Raw genomic sequence first — 20535 nt, forward strand, 5'->3', positions numbered from 1 at the left:
AGAATCAATACTAGAAATGTTAAATTTTATGGATTTTGTTTTTTTATTGATTTCAATTCTTAATTCCTATAATTCGTTTAGATTCCAATTAAAAAGTACAATCGCATTTTTCTGATCCGATTTTGATTCGGTTCAATTAAACGAGTATCCATTAACATCCTAATTAGAAGAGGATTGCCCTTTGTTAAACGACTACCAATAATTGATCACCCAATAAAATAAAAAATAAAAAACGAATCACTTTTCTTATTAACATAGTAAGATTTTAAGCCTTACTAAGAATCATTTTGCTCAAATGGATTACCACATCAACAATCGAACACCACAATCCTCTAAGTTCCATTGAAAAATTCAAATACAAAAAAATAAAAAAATAATTTCTTTTGAGCATGATCTAAGTTTTTTGAAAATGGACGACTAGTGAATTTTCACCTAACTCCCAAACTTAAAATTAAAATTGAACAATGAAAAATAACTTAATTTTATTTTTTTAAAGTTTATAGAATTTATCCTCTAATGCCTTAAAGCATCCCATCATGATTTTGGATGTCAGAAGGTGAGCCAAGGACCCTTAGTAAGGGTGAAATCCTTAAACTCATAAAAAAAAAAAAATCTGATCTTGTTCGGAGTGCACGAAAATCAAGGGTCCCACTCGTGGATTTATTTTGAACTTACGAAATTAAAATTCGACAAAATATAACCGACGAATTGTTTGGAACAAAGATTTGCTGTTTAGAAACTTATGTGTTAAGCTAATGAACCAATGCCATGGCGCCATGTTTATTGAAAAAGCAAGTAAAACAAGCAATTAAACTTCTCTGAAATTTTCTCACACGAACCAATCATTCTTATTATTTTTTTAATACACGTGGCCTCATGTCATTGGTTCACAGTTTAGTACGTAACTTTGGAAACAGCAAATCTTTGTTCAATTGTTGTTTGTTCGTCTGACGCTGCACCCGCTCGCACACTTTTCTACCTCATCTCTCCCCTCTCTGTCTCTCTGGTCTTCACTATTGAGTTTTCCATCGAACGTGCGCTGAATCCCTAACCCTCTTTACAGGGAATTCTAAGAAAAGGTGAGTTTTTTTTAGGGAAGATGTATACTTATTGGGTTTGCAAACAGAATGTTTATCATTGATTCTATTGTGCACATCTAGTGTTTGATAAATTTCCCAATAGTAGATTTTAAATAAATTTCCTAAGTATTGATATAGGATTAGTTTCTCATATCAAATTTGGTCTTGGATTTCATTTATTTGTTATTAGTATGGATGATTTTGTTCATTATATCTTATTATTTTTGAGCATTTTTTCTAAAGGGTATATATGATGTGCCTTTGAGACAAAATTGAGATCAATGGTATTTTATAAGATTTTTTTATCAGATCGGATATTATTGGATATCCGATAAATTTTTCAAATTTGAATTCGAATATTTGTTAGTGATATCCGGTCGGATTCGGATTCGAATTCGGATATCATTAGTTTTTTTCGGATTCGAATTCGGATATAGTACTATCCGATCGGATAGCTATCCGTTGACAGCCCTAATTGGACTGATTCAAAATCTAGGGGTTTTGATAACATGTGCCCTAAGGGCACATGTTAAGATGCATTAAATACACCTTGGAAACAAGCATTTGAGGGTATTTTTTGTAGAAAAAAATTTGAGTGCATTTTTTTTAATAGGAAAATCAAGTTTGGAGGTGTATTTAATGCATCTTAACTTGTTAAGCACACCCCAAAATCTAGAGCATTATGTACTTGTTGAAAACAAGACTTTAAGTTATCAAGAAAAAAAACCAGTCATTTGGGCTCTAAAAGATAAAAGATGTAAATTATGACAATCAATATAGTTGTACTACATCTTATCAATGCTTTGGCAAACTATATAGAATCTATTTGTTTCGAATTGAAGAGTTTGATCAAGGGTACACTCTTCGGGTCTTTTATTACAAGATTCCAATTTTTTTAAATAAAATGGATTAGACCTTAAATTACATGAAAATCAAGATGGAAATATTAAAACAAGTGATACTAAATTACATCCACACATTGTTTTGCATTTTGGATCCAAGGTTACCAAGAAAGAAAACCGAAGAAATTGGACATCAAATTAGTGCAAATTACTATTCTCATCAATGAAAAAAAAAAAAAAAAAAAGAATTTTGGTTGTCTTATTTGCACATCCACATAGCCATTGAAGGTGTTCAGAACTACATGGATGAGTATATATTTCACTCAATGCATTCTGTAAACACCTCAAAATTGTACACCGATCTTTTCTGATTCAAAGTGGCAACATTTCGTCAGGGTGACGATTCTCTTGTAAGATCCAAAGGCAGCGAAGAAGCCAAAACCCCACTTCCTGAACCACTTCCCAAAATCCTTAAACAAAATCATAAAGCCTCCCAGAAACCCAGAGATCCAAACCCCGTCCAAACTCGAAGCTCTCAACCTTTCCCAGGCACATTTCCGACCCTTTCGGAAAGCCTAGAACCCTTCTTGAAACTTCCCAAACCTTGAAAACCCTTCCTGCAAAGTCCTGTACCAATCCTCCAACTCTCCCAAAAATCGGGACTTTTCCTAGGTTCCCGAAACCTTAATGGGTCTATCAGGAGGCCCAACCTAGTCAAATCAACCTGTTTGACTATTGATTGCCCAAACTTATCTTGCTGGTTGGTTTGGTCAGTCAAGAATGACCTGCCAACCACCCCAAACTACCCTCAGCATGCGTGCAAGCATGTTGTTGACAAGACAACACATGGATCGATATTCAACGTTAGTCTGTGCTATGTCTTATAAAAAATGCACTTCCCCCCTCATTTCAACTCACCTTGAACTCTCCAACTCTCCCTTGCTTTCCTTTGAGCTCCCACCAACTCCATTGCTACTTTTCACTCTCTCGATGATCCAACCCAACGAACCCAAAACCCCAACCATTTCACCCTAACCTTCATAGAAACCTTCTCCTATCACCTACATAATTGAAACCTTGCCCAAATTGGCTGAACCATTTCCCACTTTCCCCTGATACTAATGAACCTTGCACAATTTACCCCAACAATATCCTACTTTCTCTCGATAGTATTGAACTTTTGGCCGATTCTCGATCCCACTTTTCTCGACATTGCAAAAACTTTGCTAGAATCCCTACCCAGAGAAGCAATACCCTGTCAAAGCTATGCCTGATCGACCGCTGAGCATACAGGTATAAAATTGTAAATGAATTAGAATTCCTGGTTAAGTTCCCAATTTTAGTTCTTACTCCGGCGGAGTAATTTGGAACACCTCCTTGTGCATTGCGCGCTCGGAAGGACCAAACGAAACGACCAATGGCCGCTTCATAAAGTCTTCCACTCAAAATCAATCAATCAATCGAGATCACTTCGATTCACCCACTTTCCCTTTTACAAATTATCATTCAAATCGAATCCCACTTATTCACCACTCAGGCTATCAATTTGCAAAGCAAAGTACGAGGCATAAGTCAAAGCAATATAAAAGCAGTCGTCCCTTAGGATAGGGGATTGTGATGCCTAACACCTTCCCTTTTCTTAATCAAATCGCTTACCCAAATCTCTGGATTGTGCAGACCAAATTGAGAGTCAGTTCAATCGATGGGTGATAGTTCAAACCCTCAAATTTGAACAATGGTGACTTTATCAATTATGTAGTACACTCGACGATCCCTTAAACTGAACTTTGGGCGGGATAGGACCTCAACCCGAGGAAGAGTTAGGCTCGGCCGAAAGGCCAGGCACTGAAAGAAAGGAGGGTGATCACGAGGCGCGGGCGCTACACATTCTATGCCGTAGAATAAAACAAAATAGTTTTTAGGGAGTTTGAAGGCGATGGATTTTTGTAAATAACCCCCAACTTACCTAAATTTATCCAAATAGACCAAATTGGACTTGAATAATCACCAAATCTGAAATTAGCTACAATGAGTAGAAGAACCTATAGGGGTAAAATCAAGCGATCTTCTGCTACAAAGACTTTGAGCTGTGAAAGTCTTAAACATACCTTAATTACTTTCTGGCTTGAGACACATGCGAAAAGTATAGAGGTGGTTGTGTTTACACCATTAAAACGTTCAGGCAATAGGTTTTTAAAGGAAGAGAAATCCCAAAAGTTGTTTGTTTATTATCTACTTTAATAATGAGTGAAGTACACATAGCACATATTTCGACACAAATTCCAATACTCTTAAAACTTAGTAGTCTCTCTAAGTCAACTAATTGGAACAACTAGTAGAAAAATCTCGAACGTGAGATTCCATTCAATATGACTGTACAAGCTTTAGTTGGCCGAGAAGACCAACTTAAAGAGAATGGCTCCACAAGCCAAATGGACAGTTCGATAGGAGAGGCAATCAATTTATTTTGGCAATTCTAATAATTTTTGTAGCTCTTTTACTTGGGAATTAGTTGCTATATACTATTTTCTAATATTTTTCAACTTGTAGATGTCTTCGACACCTGAGATTCCAAGCAAAGAGTGGATTTCGAAACCTAGGGTATCTAAAGAATACATCCAAGGCGTAGTGTCGTTTGCCGCATACTTGAGACAAAATATACAGATTTTGGGGGGTGATGATTGTTATTATTGTCCATGTGTCAATTGCCGTAATATGGCAAGAGGGAGGAAAAAACTAGACATAGTTGCGGAACATTTAATTCTTGATGGTATATCTACTTCTTACACAACATGGATCTACCATGGAGAACATTGGGTTGGAAATCGTGTAATGGTACATACGTGTTCTTGTTATTACTTTTTAACTTTCATTTATATATAGATTGTTGTTCGAATAAAAATATTATTTGCTATATAGGTATGTGGAAAAGAAAAAAAGGGTCGTGTACAAGGAATGCAAGCTTCAAGAACTGCGTTACGTCATTTAGATCCTACACAGAGTCAACTAGATGTGGTGGACAGTCAATTGTTTAATGTGACTCAACAAATGCAAACAATGACAGAGAAGATAAATTCCATGACACAGTTGCTTGTGGGGCAATCGTCTCAATTTGAAGTTGGAAGTTCTTCTCAGGTATGAATTTTAATTAGTTATGTCTTACATAATCATCTCAGCTTGTTATACTATCAATACTCCACAACAAATTCTTTTAATTATTAATAGGTTAGGCTCAAATCCCCGATTCCCGAGAAGCAGGCAGGTATAACACCATCACCTTTTCCCATCCCACGTACCCATGAACATCGGAGGTGTTATTTGAAGAACTTACGGTTGAATAAGACCTATGCTAGTGGATTTTTGGTTGAGACGGAGGTCCCGGATCCAGATTACTTTGAGGTTTGTATCAAGGAGATCTTCGACACAACTGCAGAACTGATGGATAGGGATCTTCCTGAGGGGACGTTTGCAGATGTTGACATAGATCAGGTGATTAGGTGGCCTATTTTTATGACCGTATATACACGTATGATGGGTTGATGAGTGATGAGTGTTCTTGTTTTTATGTATCTCGACTTACTATGATTATATTTTTTTTCCTTTTACAAGTACTTTATTTTGATTGAACAAGTGTTTACTTTTCAATGAAATAGTATAGTAGTGTTGAGTAAAGTGAATGGTTGGTGGAGTATATGATTAGATGGGTGTGGACATGGAAATGATTGGATGGTTGCTGTTGTGTATATTTTGGATGATTGGAAGGAAGGGGGTGTGCATATTGAAGCGTGTTTGCGTTGCAGGTTTTACAGGGTGTTCGAGCATATCTCTAGGCACAAAATAGGTGTTTTTCTGTTTTATACAAAAGAGAATGTGTATGATTGTATGGGTGTGGATATAGAAACGATTGGATGGGTGTTGTGTATGTTTTGGATGATTGAATTGAGGTGGGTGTGCATTTGAAGTTTGTTTGCATTGTAGGTTTTTACCTGAACTTCGGGCATAGCCCTAAGCGTAGAACCAGCTGGTTTATGTTTCTCGCAAAAGCCAAATTCGATGACCCAGAGCCATCAAAATGTACCCAATTTGACGGTCTTGGATGATCAAATTTTGAATTTGACGGCTCTGGGTTGTCAGATTCATGTGCACTTGAAAAGCACTTTCGACTAGTTTTTCGATGATTTTCTTGGTCGTCAAGAAATATTTGTTGCTTTTGGCTGGCTCAATTCAAAATTCGTCCCACTAAATTTCAATTGGATTTTTCGATGGGATGGGATTGTCCAATTTCTCTAAGTTTTTCGGTTTTGGACAGATGAATTTCACAACTTATCACATGGTGCCCTCTAATGAAGATGAGTCTTGAGCACTTCCTAGAGTGGCTTATTGAGGTTGCTAGAGATGATCTTCCACTACATGAAAAGCATTTTGAGGACAAGAAGGTGAAATTAGTGCCATACAAATTTAAAGGTGGGCCTTCGGCTTGGTGGGAACAGCTACAACATTCACAGATGTAGTAGACGAAGGCACATGATTGTCAATATACTATGATCAGGTATTATTCCAACAATCTATAACTATCGTCAAAGGATCTGTTATGTGAAAGATTTTATATAAGATTTGTATCACTTATTATCTAACAACTGATAGAGAAAAAATCACAATAAGTAGCGAGGTGCCTATTATGTTAATCCAAGCTAGGATTTTGATACAACTCATTTGAACCACTAACATGGCTGTCAAGTTAGCAACTAAAATAGAGATATGACTAGATCAACCTCCTACAAAAAGTCCAACATTTTCCGAACTGTTATATGCTATACTCTTGTTGCTCAACTGTTATCAATGTGGTCAGCCTAGGCATCGATCTAACAATGCCCATAATGTCATATAGCCATTTTAACTAATGGCATTGGAGACAGAGATGCCAAACCATGAAAAATTTATGAAGATCATGGGTTTGCCTTTCTTGAAGAGGTTGATATATACCCCAAAGCAAAAAAGAAAAAGTCGATTTTCAGTGACAAAGAGAATATTGTGTCCAAGGCCATGGTGGATAAAAATCTATAATTGAATATGGAAAAAATATCATTTTCCATCCATAATTAGTTGTATCAAGGGGAATGGCACGATCAAGGTAACTGAAAGGTGTCAAATTCTATTTTCTATTACAAAAGCTGTTTGTGATGTAGATGACATGGAAGCTTGACACCATGTTATTTATTAGGCCTTAGAAGTATGAAGTATGAAGTTGACTCTATCCATATAGAGGTAAGGATGTCAATGTCTATGTTTTCGTCACAAAAAAAAAAAAAAAAAACTTTTGAACTACCCGAAATCTTTTCAAGTGGGGGAGCAACTTTCAACAATATGCCGAATCGATCTATGAGCAAACATTCTTTTTAAGATCGTGCATTGTCATGTTCCTAAATGCATATTTTGGATCTCGTGTTACACCAAAAATCAACGATTAAGATGAGTTCTTTCAAGTGGTGGGGACTGATGTAGGACAAGTCACATAAGACTTCATGAAGTGCCTAGATAAGAAGAAATGAGTCCGAAAGAGCGAAATAATATTGCTTCCACAAAATTTAGCTTATGGTGGATATTACTTTGCAATCGGTTATCTGAATTGCTTATTATAATATATTGTTATAAACTTAAGCTTACAACAAATTTCTTGATATGCATCTCAAAAATAGATTATTTTAGGGGTCAAATTTCAGTTTACACTTGAAAGTTTCTATTTTTAATAGTTTTATCTTGCTATTTATGGTAATTTCAGGGGTGTTTTTTTGTATGCAAGCCAAGGTGAGGGTGTTGAGATAGATGAGTAGTAAGACGAGGAAATCAGAAATGAGGATATTTGAGAGAAATCAGAAACAGAGCTAATGGTAGAGAAAAAGGAAAGTCCATTGAGATGGTTTGGATACGTATTACTACAAAGGCCAGACAATTATGGGTACATTTGGGATGAAATGCTTTGGTGCAAGTCAAAGACTTGAGCCCAGCTCGAATGCCTAATCTATCTTCGTTTTTTCGAGCTGTAAATTACATTTTCAGCCATTCACGAGTTCATTACCCAAGTGAGTAGGATCACTCAGTCAAATCCATCACCAAAAGGTTTTGGTTATTTACTTTCCCATACTCCTTCAATGTCAAAGAGAAGCATTACGGTCAAGATTAAACACAGAAGGTAGCATTCTCGAGTCTCGACATTCATGGTAAATCCAATTAGTCCACATTTCCACTTTCATCGGTTTCGAAGACAATACTTCGAAAACAGATAAAATTGGGTTTCTTCTTGTTGACAACTAGGAAGCAAACCAAGTCTAACATTCCCAACCCCAATATCTTTCTATCGTTGCCTCTGTCTTGAAGGAAACATGAACCGAAGGAAACTATATTTAACCCATTTAAAACAAGAGTGCCTTAATACATATTGTACTGCCTTGATCTCAATCTCCCTCCTGCATCAAGTTCGGATAACAAGTTCCCCAATTTCATCCCATAGGGACCTGGCTTGACAGTGTTGATGTTACCCCAACTTAAGCAGGAATCCAGATTCTTAGTAGAATTCCCCTCGCTCCGATTCATTGTTGGGGTTGAGCACCACTCTCCTGGGACCAACCCATCAGCTGGGCGCTGCAGGATATCTTCATCCAGCTTCCGGAGCACCGGATCACCCTCCCGAAATTGTCTAGCGAAAGCTGCCCCACTTCCAACCATCTTCTTATATAGAGATAGATTGAGAAAATTTGGTCCGATGTACCTCAGATTATTGTCTACGGTGGTGTTATGAAAGTCAGGGGAGTTGGCAAGGACAGTGTGGAAGAAGAATTCAAGAGGGAAAGCGACATTGGTGAAATACATGAGTAATTTTCTTGGAAGATTATCCCACCCATATACACAATATTCCATGAAATCTCTAGTGAGAATCACCCATGGAGAACCTGATCAAACAGATAAAAAAATAGAATGAAAACCAATTACTGAAGTGCAAGAGAATCCAAATTCTCTTTTGTGCTACAAAATCCCAAGAATTCTGAGGAACACTGACCTCCAAAAATCTTGATTGCATCCGGTGTAGCTCGGGTCTCTGCAGTGTAGAAGATTGGGGTGTTCTTTTGAAGATAAAGATTATGATCAACGACGATTTGGTTTATGTTTTGCCACCTACACCAAGCTAGTTCACAATGTAGATTACAAAAATGGTAGAAAAAAAAAGTAGAGGAAATGTAAGGTATCTCTCAAGGTTGAGCATGTGTTCGTCACGCAGAGGGAGGTCTACATATCATATGGTTAGAGAAACTCCAACGCATGCCCTATCCCACTCTCCATACCCTCACAACTGCCATTTTGGAGAGTGAAATCCAAAATAGGGGTCTCCAACACATTACCCATCCCACAACCCATTTTGGGTCGTGGGATTTTCACTCCCCATTTTGGGTAGCAAGTTTGGAGTCTCCATTTTTTTGGCTCCAAAAAATTTCATGAACCTAACTGCTATTTTTGAGAGTCAATTTGGATAATAGGGGTCTCCGATGCGCTACCCATCTCCATCATTTTTGGTTGAATTAAAATATTTAGGGACAACCATTTTGGATAGCATAGATGGAGTGCATACCTCCCTTGAATATCCAAAATGGCAATCCATAAACACATGGTTACCCATTATGGGTAGTGAATTTGGATATTCCCATTGGAGTTGCTCTTAGGATCATGTGCAAATGGGTCATTAGGTGGGACCAACTGAACGGGAACCCAATGCATGTGTTCCACATGTACAAGTGTATGTCCAATGGACACGCTTGGACATCCTCATGGGAGAGATACATTTGAAGAGTTCATAGTGGTTTGTCCTTACTCCTTCCACTCAGTGTTATTGTAGTAGTGAATGAAGTTCAGATCTTTGGGCAAGGAAGTGAAGACATGGAGGAGATCTGCAAACAAATTCAAATTGTTCCACAACATGATTAGTAACAGTGTTGAAGGATATTTAGATATTAAAGTCCATCATAATCTTTGAAGCTTTATCTTAACTATGGTGTTGGTTGAACGAATCATATGCATCCATTCAATATATCTACAGCTATGTCTTATGTTAATTTTAGATGGATCCCGTGAAACACCCCTACCGTTATAGGCAGGTCATGGCTCTGGAGGGAGAAACGTGTTCCTCTGCCACATTTATCTTTTCAGTCCGCATGGAGCAGCATTCACATGGTTCCATCATATCACGCCAAGGTCGATTCGCGCATTCTTGAACCTATATAGGTCATTCCTAACTTTGTTCATGTGCAATAGGCGTTAATAGAAGGACGTTGATTCTGTTATTTATTCGTGTCTTTTATCTCAGTCATTAGATTAGACTTTAATCCAATGGTCAGGATAAGTTTCTTTTGTAGGAGCCCTAAAAGTAATAATGTGATGGGATGTTTTAGGTAGATTAGAGTTTTCTTTTTCTAGGTGTTAAGAGGGACAGGGAGGGGTTTATAAGGGTTTCAGGGCTTGGGTTTGGGATTAAAATTTGAGTGATCGTTTCTTTTATCTTTCTCTTTGATTTTTTAGTGAAGAAGATTGGATCTATCTGTGGACGTAAGTATTGTTGTCAAACCATATAAATCTTCGTGTTCTTTGGTTTGTTCTTAATTTGCTTCTTTTAATCAGATAGAAAAGTATCTCCAAATTCGCAACATATTCATTGTAGAGTCTATAGCGTTTCAGAGCAGAAATCCTTAAAATCAACAACAACGACAACCTTATTTCGATCTTAGTATTTCGGTATCCCCTCTAGTATCTCAGTTGACATTCTTCTTTTCTTCCTCTTATTCCTCTAAAACCATCTTAAAATTTATAGTGCAAATTCTATATATGAAAACTAATATAGAGGTCTAATTTTTAATCTAATTTGTACTACAATAACTATTTGGCCAGCTAAATTGACACTATGTTATAAAGATTGCACGAATTCTAAATTTGTAAGAATGAAAGATCAAATCAAGTAAAAAACCCAGATCATAATAGATGAAATGTTCGATAAAATGTGAGAAAATAAGATTTTAAAATGGTGAAAAAGAAGTAGAGTTTGTTGTAAAAATTTACCATCTTGAGTCATTATCGGATAATCCGAAGCACTTAATGGGATAAACCAGTCCCAATCTCGATTAGTCTTAAGAAGTAGTGCAGCTGCATGAAGTGTGGCTGCAAGAGCAGAGGAACCCATCTCGTCGACTGCATAACTATTTCCAATAACATCGACATTTCTGAAAGCTCGAAAAACTCTTTCGGATTGAACTGACAGAGCCAATTTCCTCCTTTCATTATTGGATGAACCTGCATCGAGATGCAAAAGAAAACAGTTTCTAGGATGATAAACTGCCTTCAACAACCTCAAAATCTTCCCATTCTCCCCATTAGTACCATAAATCCAATAAGCAAACACAGGAGGGTAGCCAGACCCCTTTAATGGAACTCTATTCACGAACCGAAAATCCTCATTGGTATCGGAGAACCCACTTCGAAAGAATGAGCTTGAGAAAGCTCCCAACACCACTAGACCGATAGTGAAAATTAAAATTGCGATAGAAAAACCCAAAACCCACGAAGAAATTTTAGAGATCTTCATTGGGTACTTAGCCTCTAATCACAAAATTACCTCAAAGTACACAAAAGAAAATCAAATTTTCAATAAACATTCTTAAACATAAAACCTTCAAACTGTTGAATTAGCAAAAATGCATTGGAAACTGAAGTAGAATTAAAAAAACTAGCAGTATCGAATGAATATATTTAACTATCTCGAAAGATCTAATTCCTGCTAAAATCCAGGACCGAATTTGATCTGAATAAAGTGTTTTAGAAACACATAATCAAGACTATTGATTGAAGTCTAATATTGTAGCTGGTATTGCAAATTTTAAATTTCTAACCTTAAATTCAAGACTCAAATACATGAAACAACAAGATGAAAAAGACAAGTAAAATTTTGTTGATTCATCTAAATTCTTGTTGGAACATATTCGAAACTCATTCAATAAAAAATTGAAGGGAAAAAAAAACATACACAATGAATTACGATGTAAAAACAAGATGTACTAGTTGGAATTAATGTGATGAACTAGCGATACAAATCAGATAGAAACTTATTAAATTATGATAAATTGAATCGTACCCACTGATGATCAAGAAAAGAGAAACTATAAAATGAGGAAGATCAAAGGAAGAAGGGGAAGTGTAGAGAATATGAGGAGGTTGAGATGGTAAAAGCCACCAAACAGATATCATTGAAAAGTATTTGATAGCAATAAAACAACAAAGAGAAAGAGATGTTTGAATGACAAAATAGTTTAAAACAAGAAATAGTGAAAAAAAAAATGAAGGCTCACCATTGACATTTACTTTGAAAATTGCAGGCAATGAGATGGGCACCCATGGAAGGAAGAACAGATAGAGAGAGTTGGGTTGGGGTCAATTCTTCATGTTGAAATGTTAGTTTTCTTGGGCTTTGGTTGGGTTTTCATTTTCAGTTGAAGGGTTAGTTGTGGAACAGTTGATCATGTACTCCTGGGAGTTGGACTGCTATCCTACTCTGGGTTTCCATGTCTGCCACATGTACACTGTCCCACTCATGCTAAATAAACCCGATTGGTGTGAGAAAGCAAGTCCTCATCAGACACTAACATCATCTCGATTGGATCAAATTAGAATACTGTCGGGGACCAGTTGGTTCGACATCAAATTCCTATAGCAATATGAGTGGGACTTCTCCTTGTTCCTACGTCAACAAAGAATCTTTATCGTACGTGGGCTTTTCCTAGTGTTTTATTATTAAGTATTATTATGAATTTTTCAACCAAGACCACGTCAATCTTGAGTTTGAATGCCTGCTTAGGGATTTATCTTAGAAATTTCTCGGTGCACATCGAGGGAAGGGACTGCATGTGCCCCGAAGATTAGTCGGGTGTTCTAACTGAATACTAAAAATTCAAAAAAAAAAAAAAATTGATTTTTTCAGTCAATCTGCCTATTCAGAAAATAAATGGCAATTTTTATAATAAAGACATCAACAACCATGATAGAGATGTCAAAAATATATAAATAGGGCATCAACAAGAGATAAAGATGTGGCAATTTTTATAATTAGTAAAAAAAAACTCAATAAATTGACGTTGATGTTGACAGGTCCGGAAGCTACTTGTATTTTGTGGTTATATACGTGAATGGTATTTGGTGCAACAAAAAACTAAAATGGGGGTTGAGTGTCAAGCAAGTAATCTGGCATTCAAGCAAACAAGAGTTCAAGTCATCCTTGAGTTGTGACTATGGTGGATCCAATCTGACTCTAACCCTTTCTATACTACAATAAATTAATCTCACATATAATTTCTATTTAGGCTGCTATGGTCATTGTTGCAAAGTTCGGATTTGATAATTATTTGGTGGGTTTTCAATTCAGTTAATTTGGATAAATTCTTGAAAATTTTATAAAAGAATAGAGAAAAATTTGAGGAATATTCAACTGATGTTTTTTGGGTTTTTACCAAAACCCATCATCAACCATGGCTTTAAAACTCGTCTGATTTGTCTTAGTATCATCCACCAATGAGACGGATTGACAAGTTGTCTCAAATCCGACGTATCTCTTACTCTTTTAAAAGTCAGTCAATTGTGTCACTCTTGAACTAGACAACTCCAATAAATTGGAAAACTTGTCTGAGACGACTAAGTCTCATTCATGGACGAGATGTCAAAACGAGTTTTAAAACCATGTCATCAACCTCTCTAAAAATCCCATCTTGTTCTTGATATTTGCATATTGAAGAAAATAAAATTTTGATTGTGAAGAGTAAAAAATGTTATCATATTTCGTTATTAATTGTCATTTCGCCAATTTTATTGGCTAGTCCATTATTTAGAGAACTTTGTGACTATGGCTATATTACCACTCCTTTATACTAGGGGTGCAACTTGGTTCAATACGAATTGAGAATTGAACCAAACCGATAGATTTGGATAGGTTTGGTTCGATTTGGAACAAGTTGCGATTTGATTTTGGTTTGAGAAAATGGAAAATCGATTAATTTGATTTGATTCTCAGTTCAGGACTTGTAAAGAATCAAACCAAATGAAGAACCAAACCTTAATGCCTTACACTTTTTAGGAGTTAGGACATAGATTAATGACTTATTATATAAAATTTCATCTTCATTATTTAATTTTTATTATAAAAAAAAAGTGTTGCTTCCAAGGAGGTTTATAAGATATTGGCAACCCATAAAACCCAATCGAGCCAAAATGACCTTAGTTCATTTTGGTTTGGTTCGGCTCTACGGGGAAATTCAATTTGATTATGGTTCTTATTTAGAATCGAACTATGTCAGTTTGGTTCTGATTTTTCCCTAAACCAAACCGAATCAACATGGGAGGATTTATAATGGAGGCGCTTGCCCCCACAAGACAATGGATTAATGAGCTATTGCAATAGATATTAGCGGCAGATAAAAAAAATCCACCACTATTTCCCCCACAAAATATATTTTTCACTCTAAGTTGCTCCACAAATTTTTTTTTTCTACTCTTAGTTGCCCCACATGGGCAAAATCCTGACTCCACCCTTGCAAACCAAGTTACTTAATTGCAACTTGAGAGTCCAAAGCAATTATAATGTGAAAGCATCCAAATTCAATAGCAAGCTAGAGTTATGATGGTTGAAGAAGACTAAATCTTTAGATTTAAGGAGGTAAAATATTTTATAAAACTCGAGTGGAAAAAAAATGCTACTATTACTTGTTATATGTTGCAAAGTGTAAATTTGTAAGTTGTGACATGTAACACAAGTCAACTTTGAAACAGTCATAGTTCAAAATTTTGAAGGAATCCACCTTTTTACGTTACAAATGTCCTTTTTATCTTAAAAAAATAATAACATATCCCTCTACATTTATTTGAGATTATACCTTAATTTGCCAACTTCTTTTAAAAATCATTGGAACAATAACCTCAATGTCCTCATTATCACCACCATCAATATTACCATCACTATCACCAATTTCATCATCACCATCACTATCATATGGTCGACTTTTTGATTTTCAAAATTTTGAAATAAAACAGATAATACACGTATAAAGCATATGCTGCATATTTTTCATTTATCAAATTTTTGGCCAAATTTTAGATGGGATTATCAGGTTGTCTTAAAGAAGAAAGGTAGGACTGAGCTGGTACTTGAATTTGGGTTTTGTGTTGGACTTGAGTACTTGATTAAAAATAATTTGTTAGTTTTAACAAAAAATTAAATTTCTTAAAAGATCTTGAAAAAATATAAATAATTTTGAAATCTTTACTAATTTCTTGTGACTTGAAATCAAAATTTAGAAGGCCCAAACTGCCCCCCCACATTTAAATTTAATCTTATTATTAAGGTCATTTTTTGTCAAAATTAATAAAATTTGATAATACATGCATTTGAATATGCCACCTACTAGTAAAGATTAAAAATCTAAATAAATAAAAAAAAATATTAAAATTCATTGAATATAGAATTTAACCATTTTTACAATACAAATCACAGATACAATTACATAATTATTATAAAATTGAGGATGTGGATTGCATCACAACGCATACTCATTCGGTCTTGGGTTGGGCCAGGTTTTCTTGGCCCCTAACTTTTTTCCAACCCCCATGTGTACTCCATTAACTGATTATGTATAAACATTGGGCCTACTCATAGGATAATGGTGTGATTCTGAACATTAGAATCTAATTAACCTAATTTTATTAGGAGAGAGCTGCTATTGCCACATTAATTTTTATTAAAAGCACCCCGAAGATGTGTTGCATATTCTTTTTGATATCACATGAATTGGGGTGCTCTCTGTAAAAGTTGGTGCGACGATAGATTGTCTCTTATATTAGTCAGCCTAAAATGATTTTCCAGCCTTGCTGTGTTAGTCGCGTTGGTACCACTCTCTTTTAGTTTTCACTCCAATGTCATGGATGGGTGTCCAACAAAGACAACTTCATCTTCCCAATTAAGATTTTTTTTTATAACTCTGGCCTGATTATATCAGGATAGATGCTATTGTCACCCCAACTTTTACTTATTGCATCCCAATTTCTTAAATTATTTATCACACCCCATTTAAAGATTAAAACACTCTTCAAAAATTTCAAATGTTTGTTTCAATTTATAATATCAACATTACAAAACATTGTAAACAATTTCAGTAGTTGTTTACAATTATGATTAAGTTCATTAAAATCTTAAACCAAAAAATATATAAATTCAAAAAGAAAGAGAGAGAGCTTCAATTAGCTCCCCAACTTTTACTTATTCTCAATGGTTCACTTATTTTCTTTATGTTTAATTGGGGTATTCTAAGTAAAAGTTGAGGTGCCAATAGAAGATCTCTTATATTAGCCTGATTAAAAGTAGAGAGCTTCTATTGCCACACCAACTTTTGCTAACACCATCTCAAGATCTATGTTAATTCTTTGGTGATTTACATTTGAATCGGGATGCCATTAGCATAAGTTGGTGTGGCAATAGAATCTTTCTATTAGGCTCTTAGGCATGTCATGTGGAGGGAAAATCAATTATAACAGATTACTCGACATCACTTATAATTCATTTTCCCTTCACATGGTATCGTTTTCCCTCTAGTGGGCTTGTCGGCTCAGATGAAGAAGATTAGATGGTTGTAAAGATGTCCCAGAAAGAGAAAGAGAGAGAGAGAGAGATGATGTTACTTCACACAAATTAAAAGATACAGCCAAGTGACCCTTGGTACTATTCTCTTTTCTTTCTCCATCCAATTGGCATGTGGTCCTGTTAACAAGATTAGATGGTTGTAAAAATACCATAGACTAGTACATACTAAGGGTGACAATCTCAACACAACTAGCAAAACGACACGAAATTAGTAGGTTCGGATCATAATAGTGTCAACCCGTTTAACACGATTATTAAATGGGTTTGGATCGGGTTAGGGACATTTACCTACTTAACCCATTTAGTTATTTTGTCATTAACGTATAGTTTTACAAATAACATATTATTTGTAAAGTACCAACTTAATAATAATTTGTTCCACTAAAAAAAATGATTCAATGACTTTTATTTTCAAACATTAAAATTTATCTATTTTACAAGTAATAAATTAAAAAAAAAACTCATTTTAAGCTCAAATATTTAGTTTATATGAAATTTGAAGAACTTAATAGCATATATGTTAATTTTAAAATATGGGATAACCTTCAATCATGTATAATGTAAAAAATAAATGACAAATAAATCGATTACAGGTACCAGTAGGAACCCATCGGATAGAACCTAATGGTTTCGATTTTTATTGGTTCGATTTCATATTAGACTCGACTCTAATTAATTCCAATAAAAAGGGAATCGATACCAGGGTATTCGATTTTGGTTCCGGTTCAATTTTTGGTAAATGGGTACCCATTGACACCCCCTAATACCTATTTATAAATGGGTTGGGTTTGAGTTTAAGTTTTTGACACAATTATTAAATGGATTAGGTTTGGGTTTGGTAAATTTTCATAATATCCTTAACTCAACATGACATGACCTGACCCATTGCCACCCCTAGTATATATGTATGTATAATAAAACACAAGTGAGACACTAACCTTTGTGTGAGACCCATTTTAACTACTTTATTATTTATTTCTCTTTATCCTCTCATTTTATTTTTATTCTTCTAATTTTATTATATTTTCTCTTTTACTATATCTTATTGTTTTTCATCTTTTATCCATTTAATCTCAAAAGTTTTTAATAATATCTTTCCAACTTTTTTTTCCCACTTTTTATGTCTTCTATCCTTTCATCAAACTATAATTTTGTAGGACTAATTTTATTTCTTTTACACGTCACCCCTATGACTTTGTTGTATTTCTTCTTTTACCTATATAATCAATTTTATTATTTTTCATCTTTTATCCTTTTAACCTAAATTTTTTTTAATAATATATCAAATCTAATTAGACTTGACCCTAAATCTACTAATTTCATATCGATTTCAATTCGTGCTAAAATTACCATCATCTACTCTAACTTTATATTTTTCACTTTTACCTCATTCATGGGTGAATTCTAGTATACATAATTTACTGGTAAAAATTTACAATCAATAATTTTTCATCTTTTAAATCATTTTTTTATGGGGTTAGTAGTTTCAGAATGGGTTAATTTTTTATCAGGATGATCTCTTCACCATAGAAATCATTTTCGCAAAAAAATCATACCATTTCAAAACTCCTAATCCTATAGAAACAGAGGATTATCAATTTGATTTTTAAATAAGAATTGTCACTGGATCTCTCGATCATATGAAGATTTAAGGGACTCAAAGTTTTATAGAGATTGAAATGCTATTTCACACAAATTAAAATATACAACCCTAAATGCTTAACAAAAAAAGCCATCATGACTAATCCTAATCTCAAAATTAATCAAACAAGATTTAAAAAAAAAAAGAAAAAGAAAAAAGTAGTGACCAGAGACACATACAAGGATTAAACGGCCCACACAAATGCACTGTTACATCTACTTCTCACAAAACCTTAAGGGTCCACATGAGAGTCAACTTGGTCTTCATACTCCTTCACATTTCCTTTAGGGTTCTCCTCAAACCTACCCAATCTAAAGTAACTTAACTCCACACCTAATGCTTCCCCATTAATCACTAAATCACCCAAGATCCGACCCACAACAGGACCCATCTTGAACCCATGACCCGAAAACCCTCCTGCAACAACAACATCCTTTCCAAACTCTCCACCTAAGAAATCAATCACAAAATCACCATCAGGCGTCATAGAATACATGCATGATTGAGTAACAATCGGCCCACCAGACTCAACCCGGTTTGATAACCGTCCATCGATCCATGTCGAAACTGAATTCGTCAACAATGAAGGAACCCATGTTCTCTTATCAGGATCACATGGGTACCCACCATGCACAGCTATCTTAATCAAACCAGGGAATTCTAAAGAGGGAGTACCATATATATAAGGCTCACCGTAACTCGCAAACGTCGGAAAACCGCTTTTCACCATGAAATCATCCTCAAAACCATCCTTGATCTTCCAATAACATATAGTAGTATGTAAAGGTTGAATAGGTATAACTAACCCACTAACCGTTTTAACTAACTTTTGCATCCAAGCACCAACAGTTACTACAATTTTCTTCCCCCAAAACTTATTACCATTACTTGTAAAAACCCAAATCCCACCTTTTTCTTCATCTCTCTTAATCTCTTTAACTTCCATGTTGTCTCTAAGAACAGCTCCTCTTTGGATTGATAGTGTTTGAAACATTGAAACAGCTTTTGTAGGCTTAATCACACCACCCAATTCTGTCCATAACCCGACCCAATTCTCGGGTAACGTGAATTTTCCCGAGAATTGGTCTAGAACTTGTTGATTATTATCGAGCACGCGGTGTGGAATCGAATTTGATTTGCAGCTCGAGATTACGGATTGAAGACTCTTGTCTTCGATCGGGCCCATGTCGAAATGTGGGGTCTTGAAGTAGACTCGATACCCGATTTCTGATTGGGCTTCTTCCCATAGACGATACGACTCCATGACCATTCCCGAGTAGTAGTCTTCGGGATATGTGACGCGAATTGTACGAGATTCGCCGTGGGAGGATCCTCGGTGATGTAAGAAGTCGAATTGTTCGAGGAGAAGCACTTTTCGACCTCGCTTTGCAATTTCATAGGCTGTACAGCTTCCCATTATTCCGGCACCGATTACAATTACATCGAATTGTTCGCCGGAATATTCCATCTCTCTCTGAAACAGAACACAAAATCTGAAGCTGTAAAGTTGAGGCTAACTGAGAATTTGGGATCTCAGTTAGTATTATAAAGTAGACGTTTCATAAAATGCCTCTATGTCGTTAAATAATTTCAATAATGCCACTAAAGATTTAATTTTCAGAAAGTTATTATATTATAACTCATTAATGTTAGTTTTAAAGTTTGACTCGACTCGACTCAAATCGAGTTAACTTGAAAACTCATATGTTGAGTTGGATGAATCAAATAAATATAAATTAATTTTGTAAATATTTATAAAATTATTTTAAGTATTTTAAAATAAATAAAAAATATATATACTTTTTTTTTTGGACAAAAATATTATTTATAATCAAATAATAAAAAATAAAAAAATTTCAAAAAATTATAATATTTAAATTTAAATATAGAAATACTAATTGATATATTTTAGATATATCAATCATCATTGCAACATTCCATTTTTTATGAGATTCATTGGCAATGATACAATGTATATCATGTGCCTTAATATAACATATATCATTCTCCAATATGTTGAGTGCATATTTTTCTTCACTCTCAAGTTTGTCGTGCCCTAGTTAAGTCTTGTGACCCTTTTATATTCATAGTTCTCCTCCTCTTTAATAGATCAATCTTTTAGAGTAGTTGGTCGGTTAATATGGTATCAGAGCTTAAGCTCTACTGGAGCTAGATCTTGATGCATTTTTCTTCGACAATGGCACCATCTTTGAATTTAAAAACTTTTTTCTTCTTCTCTTCTACTATTACTTTAGTGTT

The 20535-nt window shown here is 35.0% G+C and overlaps 3 protein-coding genes across 9 annotated transcripts; 1 reads left to right on the forward strand and 2 right to left on the reverse strand.

The window, feature by feature from the left end:
• The first annotated feature begins 676 nt into the window (after positions 1-676).
• On the forward strand, positions 677-12789 carry LOC147393004 (uncharacterized). 7 transcript variants are annotated; one of them, XR_015182038.1, is made up of 6 exons: positions 690-1079; positions 4472-4756; positions 4841-5056; positions 5147-5410; positions 6231-6470; positions 12331-12789. XR_015182038.1 is itself a non-coding variant. In XM_086455628.1 (5 exons), exons 2-5 carry the CDS (start codon positions 4472-4474, stop codon positions 6279-6281), a joined length of 783 nt encoding a protein of 260 aa, XP_086311754.1. In that variant the 5' UTR covers positions 679-1079; the 3' UTR covers positions 6282-7992. The 7 variants fall into 7 exon arrangements, 4 of the variants coding, with proteins under 4 accessions (XP_086311755.1, XP_086311754.1, XP_086311752.1 ...); XR_015182036.1 differs by lacking the exon at positions 12331-12789 and adding an exon at positions 10062-11027; XR_015182037.1 differs by lacking the exon at positions 12331-12789 and adding an exon at positions 10066-11027.
• On the reverse strand, positions 8303-11543 carry LOC147393005 (beta-glucuronosyltransferase GlcAT14A-like). Its single transcript, XM_086455625.1, has 4 exons — positions 11021-11543; positions 9783-9858; positions 8976-9091; positions 8303-8868 (listed from the first exon to the last, which is right to left on the reverse strand). Exons 1-4 carry the CDS (start codon positions 11541-11543, stop codon positions 8348-8350), a joined length of 1236 nt encoding a protein of 411 aa, XP_086311751.1. The 3' UTR covers positions 8303-8347.
• Positions 12790-18275: 5486 nt separating the features above from the next.
• On the reverse strand, positions 18276-19800 carry LOC147393006 (FAD-dependent oxidoreductase family protein). Its single transcript, XM_086456661.1, has one exon. The coding sequence runs from the start codon at positions 19742-19744 to the stop codon at positions 18509-18511; it is 1236 nt and encodes a 411-aa protein (XP_086312787.1). The 5' UTR covers positions 19745-19800; the 3' UTR covers positions 18276-18508.
• Between the last annotated feature and the right edge of the window lie 735 nt (positions 19801-20535).

Source organism: Akebia trifoliata, chromosome 10 (genome assembly GCF_017979445.1).
Source record: "Akebia trifoliata isolate Shusen 1 chromosome 10, ASM1797944v1, whole genome shotgun sequence".
NCBI classification, from domain to species: Eukaryota; Viridiplantae; Streptophyta; class Magnoliopsida; order Ranunculales; family Lardizabalaceae; genus Akebia; species Akebia trifoliata.

What these genes read in the sequence shown, in the direction of transcription:
- LOC147393006 (XM_086456661.1), bottom strand. Translation starts at nt 19,744, where the DNA reads ATGGAATATTCCGGCGAACAATTCGATGTAATTGTAATCGGTGCCGGA.
- LOC147393004 (XM_086455626.1), top strand. Translation starts at nt 4,472, where the DNA reads ATGTCTTCGACACCTGAGATTCCAAGCAAAGAGTGGATTTCGAAACCT. An exon ending in GGGTTGGAAATCGTGTAATG is followed by an intron (nt 4,757 to 4,840) that starts GTACATACGTGT and finishes TTTGCTATATAG; the next exon opens with GTATGTGGAAAAGAAAAAAA. An exon ending in AAGTTGGAAGTTCTTCTCAG is followed by an intron (nt 5,057 to 5,146) that starts GTATGAATTTTA and finishes AATTATTAATAG; the next exon opens with GTTAGGCTCAAATCCCCGAT.
- LOC147393005 (XM_086455625.1), bottom strand. Translation starts at nt 11,543, where the DNA reads ATGAAGATCTCTAAAATTTCTTCGTGGGTTTTGGGTTTTTCTATCGCA. An exon ending in TCCGATAATGACTCAAGATG is followed by an intron (nt 9,859 to 11,020) that starts GTAAATTTTTAC and finishes ATTTGTTTGCAG; the next exon opens with ATCTCCTCCATGTCTTCACT. An exon ending in TGCAATCAAGATTTTTGGAG is followed by an intron (nt 8,869 to 8,975) that starts GTCAGTGTTCCT and finishes CTGTTTGATCAG; the next exon opens with GTTCTCCATGGGTGATTCTC.